Source organism: Cebidichthys violaceus, unplaced genomic scaffold, assembly GCF_023349555.1.
Source record: "Cebidichthys violaceus isolate CVI_PGR_0920_01 unplaced genomic scaffold, fCebVio1.0.p SCAF_10, whole genome shotgun sequence".
NCBI lineage: Eukaryota > Metazoa > Chordata > Actinopteri > Perciformes > Stichaeidae > Cebidichthys > Cebidichthys violaceus.
The window spans coordinates 1,253,699-1,276,838 of NW_027176263.1; the positions used below are offsets into that span (position 1 = coordinate 1,253,699).

Consider the following 23,140-nt stretch of genomic DNA (forward strand, 5'->3'; position numbering starts at 1 on the left):
CAGATTGTATTAACAAGTTATAAACTGTGTACTGGTTAACTGAAATAATATAAAAAAATACAAAATATACTCACTCCAGTAATATAATCAAAACAAAAACAAAATCATGAAAGCATATAGTCCTTTGGCTCAGACAGTGCAGTAGTGTTGGCAGTAGTGTGGGCTGCCCATGTGATGGGAGCATGCACTGTGCAATTTCACTCACTGAAAAACTGGAGCACTGACTTCTTGGACGTTCTGTGAGTACTTTTAACACCACAGCAAGACACATTATTTCTCCAATATTTAACTGAAAAATTCTCAAAAAGGCACCAACACCACAATCACCGCCATAGAGGCTAGCGGCTGTGACGGCGCCCGCCTGTCACTCAAAGCAGCCATGCCCTAATTATGCCTTACTTTAAGCCTTAATAGCATTTAAACGGGTGAGTTATATACAAATTCAGCCACGTACAGTTGTCATGAACAGGTACTATATTAGCTATAGAGAACAAAACTGTTATTTGTAGCAGGCTGTAAATATGTTTACTTTTTCTGTGCATTTTAACACCACGGTCTACTGAAGGTTGCCGCTTGGTCTCTACGAGTGATCCTTCATACACAACATACTGTCTTTTTCTGCCAGAGCATCTTTCAGGCCTTGGAGCAGATAGGTACCTTTCTAAAAGGCTCTTCATAAGGGACATTATACAGAGTAGTTGTAATACCATCTACGAAGACACACTCCACACCTTGTTCACCATAACATCCCACTTTCCAATGAAAAGGTAATTTGAAGCTATACAGGTTCTGTACTGTAAGTGGGGCTGGCGGTTTGGAGAATTCTTACTTTAACACCTTAATATTTCCCAAGTCTCCATTTCCCCAATGATGAGAACCAAATAACACTGGACTCAATAATAGTACTGTTAAGCATAATGGAACAGCACATCTCATTCAACCCCCCTTCAATGTAATTTCTTGTCCTTCAAGTAGATTTCAGAAGACCAATGGCACACATATAATTGTGTCTTTATTCTCAGTTAGATGCGAATGCCACATCTTTTCCTGTCTGCTGCCCTCATTGTGCATTTAGCTTCTCTTATGCCAAGGGACTGGAGATACAGTCTGGTTGTATTCCTCAAATCACATTGAACTCATATTTTACCCATAAAGACTGAGTATGTGGCACTACAGTATACCACAAACATAAAGGAATGGAAACTAATTAAGGCTCACAATATCCTCTGGGCACTCCTGCTTTTGTCTCTCTAATGACATAAGAACAATATACCATTGTCACCAGAGTTAATAAGGTGTCTTTGACCTCACTCCCAGCAGTTGCTACCAGGATGTGATCAGAAATGTAATCTCTATCCCTGTAGATCTCCATGGTGCAGTGTGATAAATGGACCTTCCTCTCTTATCACTGTTATCCTTCATACCCAGTTTTTATCCTTGGGTATTTTTCTCCAGAGCGGGTGAGCTATACAGACAATCAATATGAGCAGCAGTCCTTATGGGACCTAACTGAATAGACTATGCTGTAATCACACATGAAAGTGAGCCTCAATGATGTGATTGTATTATAATGGGAGATTTTTCTATATCTAAACTTCTTTCAACAACTTGAATGCCTAACTTTTTTCGCAGGACAGTGGAAATTAACCTTTGACTGCATTGTTGTACCTTATTTTGCTTTTAATATTGATCCATTCTTTCTGGATTTCTAGTTATTTCTATTAATCGCTGGCTGGACACATAAAAAACAACAAACAGTGCCACCAACATCTATGAACAATAGCTTTCCCCTGTGCACCATAACTTGTAAATGTTCAGGCAGATTTCCTCCCTGTCGGAACAGAAGCCAGAGTCAATTGTCCATGTGCATATTGCCACAATGAGAGCTAGGGGGAAGAAAGCTGTAAATCTTTCACCATGGCTCTAATGGGAACAAAAGCAGTAATGTTCCTAGGTAAAGGCAGCATAATGTTACAATTTTTTAATGTATGAGGGGTTTATGTACCATATCTTATTAAGGTAGTCTGGCCCTCTGGATGTTATCTGCTGAGGACACCACTACCGCTACCTATTACTAGGAATATTGCATTTTTCTTCCTCTTGGTCTCCCTCCACTGCTGTTTGTAATGAGAAACAACAAGAAAAAATTGTTGACTCAGTTCAACAAGCAACATACTAATAATAAAAAAACTTAAAATAAAAAAAATAAAAGAACCTGTGCAAGAGTCAGGTAATTGTCCAAAGTGCTCCCATCGGGTAACTGAGTTGGGAATTAGCTTTGCTGTAATAAAACATACCAGATAACCTTATCAAAAATGTGCACCTTTCTTGTCTTTAAAGCTTCAGGGATGAGCGCATTCTATAAGTACTCTGTAATTAAGATGAACAACAACTCTGCCCACAATTAAAGCACCAATAGAAACATTACAATGTAGTACAAGTTCACTTAAGAAAAAAAATACCATAAACTACAGCTTTGTGTTTATTGCTAAATAGAAATATGAACATGCTAACTTGTCAAACCAAGATAAACGTGATAAACATTATACCTGCTAACATTTCTTGTGTGTTCAAAATTTGTTATTTTTAGGTTCACTTTTTTCCTGTGTGGTTCTCACCATTGCCTTTACATTATCTCTTATCTATTTTTATTAAACCATGTACAACTTTGTACTTAATCGTTTAACGTTATCTCTTATCTATTTGTATTAAACCATACAACACTGTACTTAATCGTCATGGCCATTAAAGCATATTTTGTTTGGAATTGGAGAAGAGGAACTAAAGAGTTACATGCTTTGTTTCTCCCCGGTTCCTTATAAACGGGAAACCGACCGGAAGTCATCGTTTCATTGCATTGCAACGAACTACGAACGCACCGAAAGATTATTTACATCTTCAGCCTTCGCTCTGAACTCCTCACATTTGATCAAGTAAGTCTATTTTACATTTGAAAGCTACATGACCACTTAGAAACACATATGCAGCTAACAGAGCAGTTTTAAGTGACGGTTCGAGGATACTTTTGTTCAGCTAGCATTAGCTAACTCCGCGTTACTGTTAGCCAGAAAGCCATTGAAAGCAACGTTAGCATGCTAAAGCAATTCGAAGCAAGGGAGCAATTTTATTTCTGTTTGATGGTTGTATTAAGCAAGTAACTATGTCAAAAACGTAGAAGGTAGTTGACTTTATAATGACTGAGCTGTATTGTTATGCTAACGTAACATTATTAATAATAGTATAACGTTAGCATTCTAAACGTTTAACATTAATGTATTATGGCTCATAGCGAGGGAGGTATTTACTTTACTTTGAGCACGTAGCTAGCTCAAGCACACAGAAAGTGGTTCATTTTACAACCACTAACTTGAGCCAGATATGTAACGTTAGCCCTATTAACTAAAAACGAATACAGTCGCTTACAGTGCTAAAATTCAACTAGTTTGCCTCAGCGCGAATATATTAACTGATATTGCATCTGACTTTTGTCTAGATCCTCTGAGACTCAGCGAGAATGACCGATAGATACAACATCCACAGTCAACTGGAGCATCTCCAGTCTAAGTACATCGGTACAGGACACGCCGACACGAGCAAGTGGGAATGGCTGGTCAACCAGCACAGAGACTCTTACTGCTCCTACATGGGACATTTTGACCTGCTCAACTACTTCTCCGTCGCCGAGAACGAGAGCAAAGCCAGAGTCCGCTTCAACCTGATGGAGAAGATGCTCCAACCATGTGGACCCCCAGCAGACAAACCCGATGATGCATAAATGACACTGGAGTGAGCTGTGGAGGTTTTTTTTATTACAAATGTTAAAGTAAGAAGCGGCTTCAAGATCTACATTTCTTTCTTTTTTTTTTAGAAGAGATGATGGAAAAGACTGGTGTACTTTCATCTGTCGAGTATTGTATTAACTGATGGAGCTGTGTTCTTAGTTGAAACTTCTGTTTTGATTTAATTAAAATTCATGTGTTACCATTTAAAACGTAGTCATTTCTTCATACAGATAGGGGACAAATTCAAGTTCGACCAGTATAAAGTGACGTAGTGCGGTGTTGGGCCACCACCAGTAAGCAACAGCTTCAGTACTCCTTGGTTCAGATTCTTCAACTTTCTGTTATGCAATAGAAGTGATGAACACTATTCTTCTAAAAGACTTTCCCTCAGTTGGAATTTGAATGGTGGTGGTGTAGCACACACGTGTTCCATACATGTTCAGTTAGGTTGATTCACAACATATTCATACTCATTAAGTTGCTCAGTGACCGCTCATGTCTTGTATGGAAGCATTCAAATTTCTCTCACTTCCATATTCAAGTCTTTTAATTCAGCATCTATCTGTAAATTCCATCCGTGCCATTAAGAGAACAAATTAGGCAAATTCTATTGTATGCATTCCGTCCCACAGAAGAGAAAAAAAAAGATGAAGAAAAGGACATAAAATAACGTAAATGAAGCTTTAACATGTGCATAAGCTCAGACAAAGAAATTAACTGAATAGAAATGGGGAAACAAAGAAACATTTGGTTACCATTAACAATTGATATAGGATAAAAAAAATGATATATATATATATATATATATATATATATATACATATACATATACATATACACACACACACACACAAGTATACGTGTGTGTGTGTGTGTGTGCAGAGTACTCAAAGTTAATTCGAAATAGGACTTAAGTCTCAGACTGGGACTGTAAAAACGATTTCTTGTTTTGAAGCTAAGAGCAGTGCAAAATTGTATTGATAAAAGGTCATTTGATGCATGCACATACATGAAGTTGAATTTTTGCAACACCATCTATATTTTATAACACTTGATTTCAGTTTGGAAGATATAAACTGCAGGCTAGAACATTATAAACCTCTAACACAGGTAAAGCGTATCGGCTGCATGTGTGAGTACTGCACTGAGGTATGTATCAGCAGTGAATTTCATTTGTTTGGCCTCGCCGATTCAACAAACTGTTGTCCACCCACACAGTCTCACACACATGCACCACATTTAGGCGGACACACACACACACACACACAAAAACGTACCCAATCATCCACCCACACATTTGAGTGCACACAGATCAGCTGTGCACTTACATTACATTACATTACGGTCATTTAGCAGATGCTTTCCTCCAAAGCGACTTACAATTCAGTAAGTACCAGTAGACGCAGCTACGGGAGCAATTTTGGGGTTAAGTGTCTTGCTCAAGGACACATTGACATGAGACTAGCGGAGCAGGAGCTGGGGATTGAACCGCTGACCCTCTGATTGAAAGGCGGCCCTGCTCTCCACTTAGCCACGGTCACCCACTTACCCACACATCCTGACCACGCTGTGTCTCGTTACGTCTGATTGCCGAGTAAAGTTATACATTGCTACGTGTTTAACGTGTATTGTCTATTTCATGGAAAACAGTTTATCCTTCAAGTCAAGGAAAAAAAAAAAATCAAAGAACTTAATTTGAAGAGGTGGCTGATGTTCATATATGTTTTTTGTGCTTAATGAAGCTACTAATTGCGCTGTCTGGTTTATTTTCATTTGCATACCTGAAAAGCAAGTGATAGCAATTAGATTTCAAAGTGCAAATTAACTTCTCAAGCAGCGGCAACGTCTTGAAACACAGCTCATGGCAGACATTGAGAACATTATTCCAGGGTTGAATTTGAATCAGTGCCTTTGATCAGGAGTGTCTGTTTACACCAGCCATGAGAAAATTATGTCACAACGCAAATCGCCTCAGGATGTTTGATGTAGAGTAGAGGCTTGGAGTTGCAGTCGGTACAAGGCGTTTGTTGGCAACAGGCAAAGTGAGACGTGTGACTGGAAACGAGCAGCAGGCGCTGAGGGTTTGACTTGCTGACTTCAGGTGATTTATCAAAGCACGCTGCCAGCCAAAATCACACATAAATACAAACACTTGGTGGGAGAGGATGCTATGCATGACTCATTGTTGGATTGAGAGACATGTCAGTGGGTTCCAATGAAGTTCTTGTGTTGCACTTCACGTCTGGCTGTGTGTTTGTGTGTGTGTGTGTGTTGGAGGGTTACTTAGTGGGGTAAGTCCTTGCCATCTGTCCTCACTGTGAGAATCGTGAAAACGGCGCTGCCAAGTCAGGCATGAAAGCAGCGTGAGGTCTGTCGGTGTGCCGTCACGCGCGCGCGCGCACGCGCACACACACACACACACACACACACACACACACATAAAACATTCGCATGAAATGCTTGACTTGTTTGCTCTGAGCACATAAATAGACGTCTGCTCCACAGTTTCCAGCTACATTAGTGGAGATGGACTTTTTAATGGGAATAAGGCTTGCAGGTGGGTGTACTTTGATCATAGACTCAAATACAGCTTCCTACCCACGTTTTAGGTAAAGCACTGTGAGAGAGACCTCCTCTGCACAGCTTCTTTTTTTTAAATTTACAATGTTTTCTCTAAAGAAGAAAAATGAAAATGCTTTTAATCTACTGAGAAAATCCCCAGCAGACAGGAGAAATGATTAAATGGGCTGATCAGGATGACTTTTATATCTCCCCACGCCTCCATTTTTCACCTTGAAAAAAGTATAATCATCGTAATGTTCAATTACTGTGGTGAAAAAAACGTGTCGGTACGTGAAACATTATAATATAATGTGCCAACATCAAAAAATTTTCTATAAAGTGTTTTCATTCAGCAAAGAGCAGTGAATTTAAAACATCTTGTTTTTTTCCTTCTGGAGACCTTCACAATGACTAGAAATACTGTGCCCTGCCTGCCAACAAACACAAACTCACTATAAAGACTTTAACAGTACAAGGACACTCATAATACACATGTTATATTTGCAGGAGAAACTGATCACATATGAGGTGAAGGGAATAAATGTATTGAATACCCCACTAAGGCCCCGAGCTGACGCATAGACCCTGATATTTGTGAAATAAAATGTCTTGTTTTCTTTAAGTGCATGTTAGAAATATTTAATTAACTTCTATACTTTTTAATTTCATACCATCTGGTTTTGAGGTTGTTGATCTATATCCAAAACCCAAAAAAATTGAACTCAAAGAAAAGCACAGCAGCTGAGCTTTATTATATTCTGAGACCAAAGTGGAACCACCAAAATGTGGCTTAACACACAAAAAGAAATTGTCTTCCTTGTATATTTTCAATTTAGTGCTTGCAGGGTAATGAACCAAGTACATAATTAGGAGTGATAATGGATCCCCTTCTGCATATGCAGCCCATAACTCAGGATTTTGTGTCACTTCGGTCCAGATTCATTTAACACAACTATCGGATAGATTGCCATGCAATCGTACAGTCATTCATGGTCCCCAGAGGATGAATCCTAATGGTAATCCCCTGACTTTTCCCCAGCACCACCATGAGGTTGACATTTGTCGGTAAGAATGAAATAACTCAAAGACTATTCTCATTAAATTTGGTACATTTGCAATTAATAATCATTTTGGATATGCAGAACCTTTTCCTCACCCACACTGTTTTCTTAATTTCCAGAGGTACTCAAGCTGAAACCTACAGAGAGATGAAGTTCAGCTCCACTTGAAGCAGTTTAAATGTACTAACTTTTTTTTTTTTTCCGCTGGTGAGGACCCATCTCGCTGGTACTGAGGTTAGTAAGTACAGGCCAGCTTAAACCTCTCACAGTTCAACACCCACTGCATCGATCTAATCTCACATGGCAGTTCATTATCACCTCACCTCTGTGGCCACTCAGGACCCTGCGGTGCCTTGTTAGTGAGCCAATTAATTGTGTTCCTACACGTGACTCTTTGAAAGCTATAATTAGACTGGAAACAGCAATGACATCGTTGCATGTTTGCATTTTTAAAAGGTGCCTAATACAGTGAGTGACATCTTTCAATAACCACTCGCCCTGTATGTGTTCACGCTTATGTGAGCGTCACATTTGGCTCTCTGATTACACAGGACCTCAGTCAGGCGGTGAAAAGGTCAAGGAAGCACATTCACCCTCGTCAAATATGAATGCACCCACAAGCCAATTATCTTTGCCCTTCTCTCCCAGCCTCCTATTTTATCCATCTGCCTTAACCCTCCTTCTCCATTGTTCTCCTCCACTCTCTTTTTCTTAACCACTCACACCCCCTCCTTCAAACCTCACCCCCTCCTCCTTTTATTCCACTTTCTCTCTCCATCTCTACTACTCAGATAGGCTTACCAGTGGAGTGGAAACATCCAAGATAAAACACACGGCTAATGACTCTTCAGCGGGGGAGAGAAAATGAATATTTTCTGTGAAGAATGCTGGAGAGTGCCTGGCATCGTCTTCTCTCATTAAATGCAAACAGAGATGGATTAACGGCCCTCAGAAGAGGTAAGCGAATGTATTCTGGGTCTTTCTGACGAAATACTTTGTGTTTCGTCGGAGCAGTCTCAGAAGCAGTTTTGCGCAATGACAAATCCTGTTTCACTTTTTGAAATACAAGTTGTCACCCTCACTTCTTACAGAACAATTACCTTTTCATGACAGTTCTGAGCAAAGGAAATTAAAAGCGAACTTAGTTTTCGATTTTTTTCGTAAAAAAACTTTAAAGATTAAGGTGAGGATTTACGGAGTGGATGTGGCGAGGTGAGAGAAGTGTGTGTCTGTGAGAGAGCAGGAGGTTTATGATCGCTGTGGTCCCGGAGGGCATCTTCCAGGTGTAAGCACCAGCTGCTCCAGTTATCTAGCTCTCCTAGCTGTCCTGTTTTGCTCTATAAAATCGATTATCACCGATGTCTATTGTGCAAGGGAGCAGCAAAGTCGACAAGAGGCCGTACATCACAAGCAAATCCAGAACTTTAATTCACACCTTACCTGTCACTGAGGTCAAGCTGTTGCACATATGTTCTGTAAAATCAGTTCCAAAGGCAGCAGGTTATCAGAGACGGCAATTAAAGTTGAAGGGGATTCACACCTCTGACTGTCTCTCATTTCCTACCATCACTGCCTCTGCGATCTAAATTTCCGAATCTCCTCGTCCCTCGTCTCCTTCACTCTCCGGCTTTCATTTCCTTGTCCTCTTCTTCAGAATCAATCCATTACAGCCACATCCTCTTTAAAAGGCCGGCTCGTACTCTGGATGAGGCTGAATAGAACACATGGTGCTTTGATACTTTAATGGTGGTTCACATAGAGATCCTCCCATATAAACCAAAACACACACTAGCTCAAAGGTTCAAGGATGCTGGCAACAAATGCATTAAGATGCCATGCACTCTGAGACCATAAAATCTATTTGGCAAAATGTAGTTTTAATGGCAAAGCGGTTTGACTCTCAGCCCTCTTTGTCACATTGGGTTTGCAAATTGATGGCTGAACATGCATTCATATATCCCTGTTTGGGGAGCAGCTATTAGAGTTACTGGAACCGTCTTATTTTGCAGTTGTCAAATTAAACTGATTTGTATTATGACATGAAAAAAAAGTGATTGATTTATTTTGTTTTATCAGAGTTCCTTGCAACTGAGCCACAAGTGTGAAAAGACGGGTAGAGAAATATTAACAGACTACCAAATTTGTCAGTGTTGATGCTCTTATTTTAACTTCAGTATACAGTGATACATTACTTTAATCACATCAATGTGGATTTGACGAAAAGAGAGAAAGACTAGACATCATTAACACAAGTGTCTGCAGCAGCTCTGTGAGGCTTTAAGCTCAACGCTAACATATGCTCACAATGACAATGCCAACATGCCGATGTTCAGCGGATTCAAAATGTTCATAATCATAGTTTCATGCTAACATTCGCTAATTTGCACTTGACACAAAGCACAGCTGAGGTTGATGGGAATGTCATTAGTTTTACATACTTAATAAATTAAGCGATTGAATAAAAAAATGTATGTGATGGTGAATGTTGTTACAATTCATCATGAATGGGCATGAATGTTCAAATTTCATAGCAATACATCTAATAGTTGTTGAGACATCTCACTCAAAACTACAAATGTAGATGCCGTGATGGCACAGGAAGAAAGTTCGGAGGATCACCAAAGTCACAATGAACATTTATACAATCCGTCCGACAGTTATGATATTTCAGTCTGAAGTGGTGGAGTGACTAACAGACCCTTGTTCCCCTGAGCCACACTATTGCGTGCGTAGCTGATTAAAATACATATGTGTCATCTCACTTTTAGCAGATTAGTTTGGCCTTTTGTAACCCAGAATCTCGGTGTGAGCCAAAAAGCCTAGCGAGTTTAATACATATTTGTTAAAGAGTCATTACGCTGTCACCCTCGACAATTATTCAAATTCAGGGCACACGGAAGGTGAAGAGAAAAGCTGCGTTAAAAGCTTTCTTCTTTTAAAAAAAAAAGAATAATATCCTTGAAAGGCACACATTTAAATTTCCAGAGATGCTGTAGATTTCTCTCATTGTGACATTAGTGGGAATACAAATTAGTGCAGCTTTTAATTATTTCAGGAGTTCTGAAAGGAATGATGTAATGTATTTAAAAATAAAACCATACTGAGACTAAGACTCCATTTAATGTCTCTGAATAATGATTTAGGAAATATGGCCTTCTGAAATCTGCCTCCTAAAACTAGCTTTGAGGAGTAAAGCCGGCAATAATACAATAGTAAAAAAGAAGGGCGATTAATGAAATATCATGTTTTCTTACAGGCCTGTTGGGCACGTGTAAATGTATTATCTGAATCTATAAAAACAAATCACAATACTCAGGACTCTGTTTGCATCCATATTACTGCTGACACACTTTTATTTATATATTCCTGTGTAATAAGCTCAAGCCTATTTTTACTTAAGTGATTGAAGTATTTACTGATCACATGACGAGAAAAAAACAAGATGACAAAATAGAGATTTTTCCATGATTCTTTATATACAAAAACAATGTACACAGTTTGGACGTAACAGTAGCTGTTTTGGGGATATATGACATCATCCTATGACTTTAATAAAAAATAAAAAAAGATCAATGCATTTAAAGCTGGAGGGTTTATATTGTGACTGACACTTGTGATCCCTATCATGATACCTGACTGTGAATTTCACATGATCAAGAAAAGATGACATGTTGAAGAATAAAGGCTTTACGGTCATCAGCAGTAGTCTGATTATGGCTTTCTGATTTTATTTGGTGTGTGTGTGGTGGTGGGGGGGGGGGGGGGGGGGGGGGGGGGGGGGGGGTTGATTTGTGGGAGTGATAAAGGAAGCCTCAAGCACCACTACAACAGCAGACATCCTCAAATGTAAACATTGTCATCTTCATGGTGGAAGCCTCCAAGTGCTGCAAATTAACAGCAGCAGCTGGGAAAAACAAGTGTCAAAGTGTCTGTGAATGCTTTAAACCAACTCAACTGGAATTTTAATGATTTAAAAATAAATAAATATAATGGCAGGAATTGTATGTTTAATACGATGCAAAGATATGAGCGTTGGGTTATTATAACTTTTCTTTGGGTTTATTGTGTTTCTTTCACAGTTCCATATGTGAGATGAAAGCTTTTACAGGACTCGCTCCTTGTGATTAATACTGACTGGTCATATTTCAACACCTACAACTCATTCTGGACTACAACATGGATTTATGCATCAGTGTTGCATGGGAAAAAATAAGATATAGATGTGATGACAGTCCAGACCAGGACTCCCCTGTGAAGTAGTTTCACTATTAGAAAGTCAGCTGTGTGTTAAAATAGGTAACAAGCTCTAACCTTGGATTTACACAAACAGTGTATTCCTATTATGTAACACATTTATTTTCACCACTTATTTATTTATAAGCAGTATAAAAGGTTTGTATCTATAATGTAGTTCTAAGCAAATACAAAGGCATTTTTAAGTGTATGAATGTACTTTGTCACCAATTCTAACTTCCACGATGTAGCATCATAATTGTTGCATAAACAGCTAATAAATGATTGATAGCACAGTGTTTCATGGCTGTTTAACTATGAGCTATTCACACATTTAAAATCATCCAGACATGTGTTAAATACTTGTCATCAAGTCAACTAGACATTATTATATACAATAACGAATAGGTTATAATATTTTACATATGTAATATTTTACATATTCTCAACTTTTCAGTTGATATGGCAAACATCGACTTATTTACAAATTATTTGGAGTCATGTTTGAGCCCAACTGGCAAATATAAATCTAATATTCACTCTCTTTCAGCTCTGTTTTTGGTCTCCACAAAATGATGCCATGAGAGAAGTGGGAGCTGAACTCACTTCAGTTATAGCTGCTTTAAATGTCTTTTTATCTGCTTAAACCTATATGAACTTTTACTCATCAACTATATACTGCTTATAAATGCTAAATAGGCTCAGTTACAATAAATGCTACCAGTAATGCTTTATAGATTAACTTGTCTTTTCTACAGAGATACAAGCAGCATATTTATGATCAAAGCTGATCCACAAACACTTTATATGTGTGTATCTAAAATGTTTATTACAGTCTCTGATGCATTATGTTCACCTTCATAGACCGAATCATGTTTACTCACTTATAAAATGCATCTGGATTTTATCCTGTGTCTGAACCAAATAAAATTTCAAGTCACATCCTGTTTTTTTTGTTTTATAGTTTGTGCACGGTGACCTATGGTCATCTGAAGAAATAAATCAAAAGTGAAGTCCAGAAAGGATTATAAATTGCTTTTAAACTGAGTCTCCATCCATGAAATATCTACTGCATTGCACCCGACTTCAGTTAAAGTTAAGGTGGAACAGAATACAGAGTAAGATATTGATTGTTACCTTCCCGTATTGCTTGTCCATGGTCTGTTTAGGTAGCAGGTAGGTTTGGTTATTAAGACGTGGCAGTTATTCAACATTCTGTTTTCAATATGCTGCCTAGAAACAGCACTGACACATGTTCTGAACTCTTCATTTCTTTCTTATTGTCTGGGGCAAATAAAAAAAATAAGACAACTAAAAGTACGAGTTTAAAACATTCACATCAAAGCTCTATTGGGTCATATTGGTAGTAAAATTGAATTCAATGTATGCACATGCTCGATATACATGTATGTGTACAAAATAATCAATATATATAGCAACATAGACATTGGCATGAATGAATACTGTTGGTTCTTTTCCATCACTGTGCATCATTTCATGTTACAAGCTCATTCACATTCAGAAGCAGAAAGAATAAATCTATCTTTTCAGTTCTTGTTTGTAAGAATGACGAGTGTTGTCGAGGTTGGAGGTCTATTATGAGAACAGCCTTTGGACGTCAGCAAGCTCAATTTGTCAACCACTTGTCAGCCAATATCTCCTCTATAGTCCAAATGTGCTGGGAAGAAAAACATGTTTTTGTTTAATTCCTATATGAACGTTTATGTTTAATTCTTATATGAACATCTAGGCCAAGTTTTGGTTTATTTCTGCCCCAGCTTCGTATATTAGTTACATTATATAGTTGAGAGCAAGTTATAAGTTCAGGTTCTCTGTCTGCAGACCTGTCCTTCCACATTTCGCCTCTTGACTTTTCTTTTTCTGATAGCTCAGCAAGACATTCTGGCATTCACACAAAAACAAAGCATTATTAATTGATCCCCTTTACGTTTGCATTAACATACATCTTGAGTATTGGAGCACTTCAAAGAAGAAAATCTATAACTGCTTCGAAGGTGAACACTAGAGATCCATAAAACTAAACCACCTCAGCCACGTTGCTGACAAACCATAAATCTAAAGTCGAAAAACATATTTCCAAGAAATACATTCTGCTGCTTCATACCCTCCCTTGTGTCTGCTTAGATTACTATAACTCATATCAATATATTACTTTTGCTTTACATGCCTGACATAAATCAAACTGTGTGTTGATGAAAACAGATCTTTACCACTGGGTTTAAGGTGCATCTTCGGGCGAAATGTATAAGGACCACTTGTCAGCAGGTCTCTCCTTGCGTATCCATCATGGGCTGACAGATTAAATCGCAAAAGCACATTCAAGGAAATGGAAAATAAAGTACTTCTCGACTTCTTCAAGAGAACTGTTGATTGCTTCAGTGGGGAAACTCTCAGTGCCTGTTCACCATTTATCGCAGGAAATCCGCCACACAAAAGACCAACATAAAATCAAATATCAGCTTTTTCTTTGGCACCAAATTAGAGCTTCAGCCTAAAATTAAAAAAACTGAAGTCAAAGCTTGAAAAGTAGATCCTCTAAACAGCCAGTCCCGCACTTTGTGAACAGAGGTTTGCACTTAAGTCAACATAAGACACAGAATATGATGGTACATGGTCATCGTGTATCATCAGCAGTGCCGAGGGATTAGAATTGTCTAGAACTGGAGTGACTCCCATTGCACTTCACTGTTAAGAGCCTCGGGCGCCCACCGATCCCTTGGCTTCGGCAGTTATAAATACAACACTTGCAGATTATTCTTCATCTACATTCACATCTTCATCCTCACAGACTATAACTCTAATGTTATAATGCCCTCTAGTGGCAATATACTTTAAGTCTAAAACTGAACTGCAGTATTTCAACTCCGAGAGGCACATCGGAGCAGAACAAACTGCCTCTCCTCCCCTCTGATCTACGACACAGGCACTGACACCAGCACGCAACCATCCAATCGCTGCCATTTCCTGTTCGAGGAGGATGTCCATATATGGACATTTGGCAGTTAGTAACAAGGCATACCTTGGCAAGTACACAAATTCTTGAGTACAGCTGAGCCACATTCACTTTACTAAGAAGGTACATTTGCCCAATTATTCCCTCCCTGGAGCCTCTCTATGATGGAGTGAACCAAAACAAATAAACAAAAAAGCATCACATACCAGCATGTTCTGGCCATCTGCAATAAATATTCTAATCAGAGCGCTATGCACACCAATGTTCTGACTATAGATATGTGCAAATGTTTCACTGGTGTCCATGGATGGCCAAGGCCTTAAGACACACCCTGTTACTGTCACTATAGACATAAATGTATATCATCATTTGCAAGATGATCCCAAAGCAAAATGGACTGAGCTGTGTACTGAGGGTCTGAGGGTCTGAGGGTCTGGAGGGCCGGGGGGACTGCTGGGAGCTGTGGACCGGAGAGCTTGTGGTGCTGACGTCCAGCTGGCAGCGAGAGCGCTTAGGGCCGATGGAATCTGGAAATACAAACACAGACATGCACAATATAAATATAATATCTACAAATCAATCATACACGTGTACAACGTAGTTCAGGGTTACATTGCAATGGGTTGTTAGTTCTCATTTGTTCCAACTTGATTTTTTTTTTTTTTAAAGTGACAGCCCTAAACCACATACAAAAATTATGTGCATTCGATCATAGATGCCCTGAGCTGCAGCCAATTGCTTAAGGGAATGAAAATCGTCTGGTGTTATGATGTTTTTGGAGTTTTTTTGTGCTGAGGATTTATGACTGATCAAAACACTGCAGCAAGGATAAAGGTGCTTTTGGTGTCATAAATTATTATGTAATACAAAAAGATAAAACTTTATCTATCCAGAGGGAAATTGCTGTGCAGCAGTTGCAATTCAAAGTGCAAATATAAAACATGTATATATAAAAGTCTCTGATAACAATAAGGTGCACATCCAAAATATATACAATGCCAAAATCAGGTTAACAGTATGGGTCATAAGAATATAAACAGGTAAACGATTCACGGTTAATAGTGTTCAGATAAAATGAACATTTTCAACTGATATCAGTGAAACATTACGTAGTTACATATTTTAATTAAAGTGTGTATTAGTTTCTACGGGTGGACTTTATCTCTCTGTACAGCGATACGATATGAAACCACGTCACACAGATCTAGGCTAACAAACTGAAGTCGACCCAGGTGTGTAGATCATGGCTTTAATGTTGGTGGAAACGGCTCTGGAGGATCAGAGTAATACAAGTATTGATCGATGTGAACTCGTAAACTGCAGGATTCACGGTGATGAATCACTAATGAAGTGTGAGTTATCGTCCGGGTCGACTAAATGGTGGTCATCGACCGCTCGAGTACCTGGTGAACTGTTTGCTGTCTTCATGAACCTCCATCTCTCGGCTCTTAAACTCATTCAGCTCCTTACGGATAGCAGCCTGAGGGGCAGAACACACACACACACACACACACACACACACACACACACACACACACACACACACACACACACACACACACAAACAAATCTCATAAAAATGCAACTAGCAGGACAAGGCCACCTGTTCCCCAAACACACATACAACATCAAAACACAGTTATTACACAGCTGTGTTTTCTACTCTAATCCCAATGGACTTTTTGAGCTATTTGTGAGTACTTTCCATAAATATGTAGCTGCAGACTTTGCTTCAGGGAACAATTCATAATGCAATGCTGTAATGTGCTGGCAAGAACAATGTACACATGAACAATGTACACAGCAGCACAGCAGCAAACATGTGCTTTGTTCTTCGTTCCCTGGGGATTATGTTAATTTATTTTTGTCAGCTGTTGTCGAACTACATAAAACATTATATATAAGATTATTGTATTCAGAAACTATATCAAACTATATATGAGAAATGATCTGGTAACATGAAGTCCTGTCCGATTTGTCTCTTCCGCTGTTGCTGCTCTGCAGTTGACGCAGATTAAAGTCGGTGAGGGTTCAGCACTCAGGAGGTCTACGGTCTGGGATTCCTCTATGTTGTGTAGTATTAAACATCAACAGCAGAGGGCAGGCTGGATATAGAAACTGCCCTCCAGCAATCCCTAAAGGCCTCTCTGCTTCTATGAAGACACTGAAGAAGTTTGTACAGTAGATCTGCTGCATGCCTGCCCCTATATTCTTTGTGTATCGACACATGTATCATCTCACTTCATGTACACTGAGGTGAAGTGCAACAACAGCCTCCACGGAAGAGAGGAGGATGTTATGTCATCAGATTACCGCTCAAGGTCTTGTAATAACAGTCAACAATCACATATGGGTGTAACATTCAGGTGTCCTCGTACTTTTGGACATGTGGTGTACTTTGACATCCTTTAACCACCTGCAGTTCACTTACATGTTCATGCCGATATAAAACTTGATGTTACAAATTTATAAAGTATGTAAACCAACTAGCAACAGCTGGGTACGTTGATAACATGATAAAGGGAGAAAAAAAAGAGTCAAACAATAAGAAACAAATATTCAAGATTTTACAATGCGGCGTATTAACTGTAGCACCTTATCAGCGGGAGTAAGCCGTGTCCAGGGTTTGTCTGCCCGCCGGTCATAGTCTTTGGCGTCCGTTACCTCCACGTACTCGTTAAAACGCAGAATCCTGCGAGCGACGAGCTCTGCCACCGTAGGCCTCACACTCAGCTACACACACAAAAAAACAAACAAAAACAAACACACACACACAGGAAGAAAGAGAGAAATTAGACTATAAACATTCAAGAATGGTCCTTTTTAGTCTTAAATTATAAGTCTAACATATTGTATATGCCGGTATGCTTATGCATCATTTTATTATTGCACCCTCTATTTATTATTTGAAAGGTTTCTAAAAGCAAATGTTTTCTTTAAATCACAAGAACTAGAGACTGAAAGACCAGTCTCAGTTCCATCTGTGTCCACTAGATGGGCTGATATCTCCACAGAAGCATCCTTTCTGCCTCCTAATGTGACTCATAAGGTGGAGCAAAACATATTAGCGGCTAAATATAGACTCACTGTGTCCTGTCTGTTCTCTCTTCTGTGTGTGTGTGTGTGTGTGTGTGTGTGTGTGGTTGGTGTTTACAGTACCTTTCTGGAGAGTCTCCTTTTTAACTCTTGCTTGGCTTCTTGCTCCTCTGCTTCATTCTTTTCTGCATGCAGAAAGCCAACAGAGTCATTTCACAACTACTGTGTCTGCAACAAGCTTCTGCTTCTATTTCTAAACAGCAAGATTTGATTCGCCATGTTAAAATGTGTCCATGGCTGTGAAGCAGAGTGATTGCCTTAACATAAGCATAACTTATGTCCTTTGATTTCTTCTAGAGAAAGAATGTAACATGTGAGTTGAATATGTAATGCATTCTCTCTTGTGGCGTCTTTATGGATGCATAATATATGTTGCACACTCACTCACTAAATGCATTTAGGCATGTAGACAAACCAAGCATCAGACTGGGGAAGACATTTGATTCAAGTGACTTTGAACTTGGCATGGTTGTTGCCAGACGACCTGCTTTGTGATTTAAACACATAAACATATCTTGGGTTTACAGAGAATGGTCCAAATAAGAAAAAAACATCCAGTGAGCTGCAGATCTCTGGTCAAGAGGCCTTGTTGATGGCAGAGGAGAATGGCCCGACTGGTTTGAGCGGACAGAAAGGCAACAGGAGCTCAAAAAATCACTTGTTACAAGCGGGGTGTGCAGACGATGGTGGTGGTGGGACAGGAGATTTGCAACATGGATGTGCAGACGACAAATCTGCAACAACTGCATGATTTTATCACGTCAATATGGAGCTAAATCTCTGAGGAATGTTGTTCCCCTACTGGAGCTCCATGATTGGATCCATGCCATGAAGAATTAAAGATGTACCTAATAAAGTGGCCGGAGAGTGTATATAGTGGTCCCATCAGAGAGTGAAATAGAGGTCATCTGAGATTCACAGCACAGAAACCAGTCACCTAACTCTCATGTCCCATAATCCGAACAAGTGAGCAGAACTGCTTTTTGCTTTCGGTGTTTCTTCCTAAATGAAAAGTTACACAATAAATATCCGTCATCTTGTTCTTCAGGCTGTACACATCAGAGGGACGCAGGCTGTGCGTTACACTGTAAACCACGACACTTACAAGCAACAACACCTCCAGATGGATGCCAAGCACTGAAGTTGCGAACCAACTGGTTGCACAATCTGGGTACAAAAGGTAAACACATGCCCTTCAGCCCCCTTTACGTCAGCAGAGCTGTATCACTGCACCAGCCAGTTGTGAAGCCGAAGATTCATCCTGGCAGTTTAACAGCTGTTGCATATTTCAAAGTATTTCATGGAACAGCTGTAGTAACAAAGGAATGAACTCAGTAATACTGTTAGATATCTTTAAGTTTCCAGCAAACCCTCCAGCAGATGATTTCAGGCCTGCTTTGCAGCATGACACACAAATACTATTTGATATTTATGTGTAGTGTGTGCATTGTGCACAATGTAACTCATAGCTTACACAGACATATTCTGTTTCAACTATCTGATTTTTTTTATTTTTATTTTATTTTTTTTAAAGAGTGAAGACCAACGCTGCATTTTGCATCAGGCTGAATATCTCTACCTGGTTATTGTTAGCTGTGAATAAAGTTGGGTAACTAAAGTAGCAGCAACTGCACACACATTTCCATGCCACCATGTTGATTTTTCATAAAAAACTTACTATTTAAGTTTCTAAACATCTTGATGATCATGAACATGATGCATAACATCCCCGCTCAGTTTAATAAGCATTTCATAAACTTACGTTTGAGGATGTTTCTCTGCTCCAGCTCCTCTGTGCTCGGTCTTTGGCTCAGGCGCCTGAAAAGACAAAACTGGGTTCACATATTTCTCTACGAGGAGCACATGAGACTGAACAACATTACACTGACTTAAGAAAAACACTTTGTATCCTGAAAATAATATATATATATATATATTTGGACAAGTAGTATAGGACTTTTTTGGTACTTTTCTACTTTTTTCTTTATATAGTAGTTTTCATTATCATTTTTTTGGCTGATATGAACATGACTCAACCACTTATGTATTGTATTTAACATATAGGCATTAACACAAATGTTGGCCTATTGCTAAGTTGAACTTTGTTGGCAAATAATATGACTTATTATTTTACTAACATACTTCTACTTTTCAACATTTTATTTTAGGATATTTCTTTCTCAGATTATTTATGTGATTTATAAATTATATTTAATTTGATGTTATACCTAATATATATGCTTGTTTAATCTTTTGATGTTTCTAGTGGTTAAGCTCTGCTCTGATTGGACGAACTTGAGAGTAGACTGACTCTCAATCACATAGATCACAATCACCTGAGTAATAGTTATGTCTATATACTGCTTGTTCTGCTTTTTGATCGTGATTTTTTTAATATCAAAGATCTCCGTTAGATTGAAACGTGGCACATTTAAAATATATGTTTTTTTATACATTGTATAGTTTGTTTGAACCTATTTCACACACTTTTCTTGTTGTTAATCCAAAGGCTGTTTGTCACCAGCCTCATCTGGTAGAAATGGCCAAACTAAACTGAAGGACAGATTTTTAAAGAGCATCATTTGTGCCAGTACACCGCCCACAACTACACAAAATATTAAACAGCCTCTGTTGTTTCCCTGCTGATCTACCATGAAAATTCACAGCTTGCTACATTTTCACAGCATGCTGTGTGTAGGTGTGTGTGTGTACCTGACTAGTTTGGAGCCTATCTGCTGGCGTAGCTCATGTCTCTCTGTCTCAGAGCTCTTCGGCAGAATGTTTTTCTCCTCCAGCTCTCTCTTGCTGGGACGGTTCCCCAGCTTGATGTTCAGGGTGTCTCGTCGGCGGATCTTCATGGCCAGAGCGCCTGGAACAAAAGACACAACAGTGAGATCTAGTCACAGGCTTCTTAACCACCTGCATGGACAACCGAGATGCCACCACAGTAATGGCGGGCTTGTTGGCGTCCACTGACGGTTCAAAGATCAGCCTATAGCTAACGATGTCAGCCGTTTGGGTGATTCTAGAGCTGACATGCTTGGCATCAACTATCATGACACCCTTTAAGTCATTATGGTTGTTTTTTCAAAAGCTCAACCGAATCCTACGTGACACTAAAAGAGGTCAGCTTGATACATACCACAAACTGCAGGTGCTAATGACCATGACTTGTTGGAATGTACCGATTGTGTGAAACCACAAGAGTAACCTAATGACTCAGTGTACTCTGAGGAACATGCATCTCTGTGTCAAAAAAACCTAGAGCTGCTTGTTCCTTTTAACAGCGTTTACAAAATAAATAGAATGTCCGTAATGAAACCTCACACAAAGCCTCATACAAAACACCAACACGTCAAAGTTACTGGTGTGTGGTCACGAGGAGCTTCTCTGAAATGTCCGTACAAGTTCTAGGAGTACAAAATGAATCCCGTACTGGTTGTGTACTCGTCTTCCTCCTCGTCTTCCTCCTCCTCTCGGTACAGGATTGGTCCGTCAGAGTCAGAGTCGCTAGTTTGGCTGTATCTCGGCCTATCAGGGATCACCGTCACCATGGCCCGCTCCGTGTTCACGCTGAGGCCCTGTGGCCTCTCAGCTTGGGCTTCTGCAGACCTGCAGGAAACGATAACAAGACAGCGTGAGCTCACTGTAATTATTCCTCCCTCTCTTTTTTCTCTCCTCTTTTTCTCTCTTCTTCTTCTCTATTCTCTTTCTTCACTTCACATCTCCAATTGCACCTCTACACCACACACACACACACACACACACACACACACACACACACACACACACACACACACACACACACACACACACACACACAGGAACCTTACACAACAGACTGCACTGCAGCATCGCTAACACACACACACACACGCCATACACCACAAAATCTTTCATTATTTGTCTATTTATTTTGTTTTGCCTTGTCATTTTTATCCTGTCATGTCACCAAATGTAGTAAGTTCTGTCTTGTCTATAGTGACCCATCATGTCTCGCTTCAATAAATTAAAAAATGTAATAAAAGCAAGCATATTTGTTGAAATGGGACAAATCCTGAGATCTGTAAATGTCAATATTTTATTGCACTCAACAATGAATTCAAAATATAGACCTATTGTCAGCCATCCTTTTTTAAGCATGTATCATGTGACGACAGTTAGACTACTGTGTAGAGATATTTAAGAAACATGAGGAATGTTTCACCAGCTCTCATGTCCTTACTACATTTTTACCTCGGGCTGTTCTCCGCAGCAGAGTCCGTTTCTCCTTTCTTCTTCTCTTCTTCTCCACCCTCCCCTCCCGTTCTCCCCCGTTTCTCCCCCTGTGAGCTGCTGCCCATCCCTCCCACTGTGAAGGAAGTGTCCTCTGTAGCGGTGTTGATATGGGGAGACTGGATGGCGGGTCCAGGACCCATACCCTTGTGGGTCTCCTCACCCGCAGTGGAGGCATTGGGAGCAGATTTAGGCTCTGGAGCAGGTTGAGAAGCAGCACGAGTTCCCTCTGTCTCATTGCTTGAGGCTTTAGATGAGGCAGGCTTGGTGTCTGAGGAAAGGAGCGAGGATTTTAACTCCCCAGGCTGGCTAGGAGTGTCTGCGGGGGCCTTTTGAGGTACGGAGGAAGAGGTGGGAGTGTTTGATTTCCGGTTCGTCCTTGCGTCGGTTCCCTCCGTCTGTGCTAAAGCGTCCTTAGATGTACGGGAACGAGGGGTGGAAGTGGAGGTGGAGGTATTTTTTGCTGCGAGTCCTGTCTTCTTTGGATGGGAGGATTTGGCTGAGGAGAAACAGGAGCAGGGGAAAGATAGAAGAGAAATATTAGACTTTTTCTTTCCTCAAAATGCTCCAATTTCCTCCCACAGAAGACACACAGGTTACAAGAACAAAAACTCTCAATCTTCTGTAGGTGTTCTACCTGTCCTATCTAGACAGATTCTTTGTCTTATATGACATAGCATTTAGCAGTAAAAAATATTTTCAATGTGTTTTATAAATGTAAAGTTAATATTATTTGTATTATTAAAAGGACGAAAAAAAGGTCTATGAGGGGTAATATAATAAATGCTCCTTTTTGTCCCATCTGACTTGGGCAGTATTGGAGAGTAAGGACCACACCAACATCTAATCATTAAACAATCAAATATGGAATACCAAAAGTGTCTTTGTGTGCTGGTAAAAGCAGCCTGAGGAAAGGAAAGTACTGAACATGTTATTAAAACACTAAGAAAACAACTTTTGTCCCAATAACTTAAAATAAATTACACAGAGGCCTCCAGAATAGACTGCATGAACATCACATGTTCTACCACGCTGTAAATGAATGGAGTACACACTCTCTCACACACACACACACACACACACACACACACACACACACACACACACACACACACACACACACACACACACGCACACACATACACACACACTGAATG

General features: G+C 39.6%; 2 protein-coding genes across 4 annotated transcripts in view; one reads left to right on the top strand and one right to left on the bottom strand.

Moving 5' to 3' along the window:
- The first annotated feature begins 2,828 nt into the window (after positions 1-2,828).
- sf3b5 (splicing factor 3b, subunit 5) lies at positions 2,829-3,991 on the top strand. Its single transcript, XM_068717036.1, has 2 exons — positions 2,829-2,933; positions 3,494-3,991. Exon 2 carries the CDS (start codon positions 3,515-3,517, stop codon positions 3,773-3,775), a length of 261 nt encoding a protein of 86 aa, XP_068573137.1. The 5' UTR covers positions 2,829-2,933; positions 3,494-3,514; the 3' UTR covers positions 3,776-3,991.
- Positions 3,992-10,860: 6,869 nt separating this feature from the next.
- The window catches only part of phactr2 (phosphatase and actin regulator 2), a 32,360-nt gene continuing 20,080 nt past the window's right edge, over positions 10,861-23,140 (bottom strand). For all 3 annotated transcript variants that reach the window (XM_068719755.1, XM_068719764.1, XM_068719746.1), the window contains 8 exons: positions 21,945-22,482; positions 21,145-21,320; positions 20,421-20,577; positions 19,471-19,526; positions 17,772-17,833; positions 17,208-17,345; positions 16,016-16,092; positions 10,861-15,139 (listed from right to left, as the gene is read on the bottom strand). In XM_068719755.1, the coding sequence (XP_068575856.1) occupies positions 15,124-15,139; positions 16,016-16,092; positions 17,208-17,345; positions 17,772-17,833; positions 19,471-19,526; positions 20,421-20,577; positions 21,145-21,320; positions 21,945-22,482 (1,220 nt within the window). In that variant the 3' untranslated portion in view covers positions 10,861-15,123. The remainder of the gene's footprint in view (positions 15,140-16,015; positions 16,093-17,207; positions 17,346-17,771; positions 17,834-19,470; positions 19,527-20,420; positions 20,578-21,144; positions 21,321-21,944; positions 22,483-23,140) is intronic.

What these genes read in the sequence shown, in the direction of transcription:
- sf3b5 (XM_068717036.1), top strand. Translation starts at nt 3,515, where the DNA reads ATGACCGATAGATACAACATCCACAGTCAACTGGAGCATCTCCAGTCT.